This window comes from Leptonychotes weddellii, unplaced genomic scaffold (genome assembly GCF_054177405.1).
Source record: "Leptonychotes weddellii isolate Sample4059 unplaced genomic scaffold, ASM5417740v2 HiC_scaffold_58027, whole genome shotgun sequence".
NCBI classification, from domain to species: domain Eukaryota; kingdom Metazoa; phylum Chordata; class Mammalia; order Carnivora; family Phocidae; genus Leptonychotes; species Leptonychotes weddellii.
Genome location: NW_028026261.1, coordinates 1 through 618, shown reverse-complemented (window position 1 = coordinate 618; position 618 = coordinate 1). Strand labels below are relative to the sequence as shown.

The window sequence follows — 618 nt, the reverse complement described above, 5'->3', positions numbered from 1 at the left end:
TAACAAAAATAGCACTAACAAATTTCTTAAGCCCTCTTGGCTTTTCATAGAACCAATGTGTAAAGGACACTACATCCCGGCAGCTTCAGTGAAACATTTTTTGTCACCACTTGGGCCAGGCTTGTGGTTAAAATGGACAGTAGAAACAAGAGAAATCTATCCCACCGTTACCCACACTCGTACCTTTCTCTTTCCACCACTGAAAAGGTATGTGTATTTTAGGTGCTAGTCCCCCACACCAGCAAGCCGAACATTTTCAGCAAAGTAAAGCAGAACCTCTTCAGCAGTTACATTAACTATCAAAGCCGTTACAACTCACGCTGAAAAACTGGCTGGCTCTTAAACGTCCTTGGGGTTAAATCTGAAGACATTTTGTCAGGATTATCTGGAGCTCCAGCTCCCAGGGCAGCTGCAGGCGAACGGCCGTCTGGATCTCCCGCGACGTGATGGTCGAGCGCTTGTTGTAATGCGCCAGGCGGGACGCCTCGCCCGCGATGCGCTCGAAGATGTCGTTGACGAACGAGTTCATGATGCCCATGGCCTTGGACGAGATGCCCGTGTCGGGGTGCACCTGCTTCAGCACCTTGTACACGTACACCGAGTAGCTCTCCTTGCGGC

The 618-nt window shown here is 50.0% G+C and overlaps 1 protein-coding gene across 1 annotated transcript; it reads right to left on the bottom strand.

Moving 5' to 3' along the window:
- Positions 1 to 340: 340 nt before the first annotated feature.
- Positions 341 to 613, bottom strand: LOC102746685 (histone H2B type 1-K-like; the record flags this gene model as incomplete). The annotated part of the gene is made up of 1 exon (XM_081811131.1): positions 341 to 613. A coding segment is annotated over one exon (258 nt), but the record flags the coding sequence as incomplete, so codon positions are not given.
- Between the last annotated feature and the right edge of the window lie 5 nt (positions 614 to 618).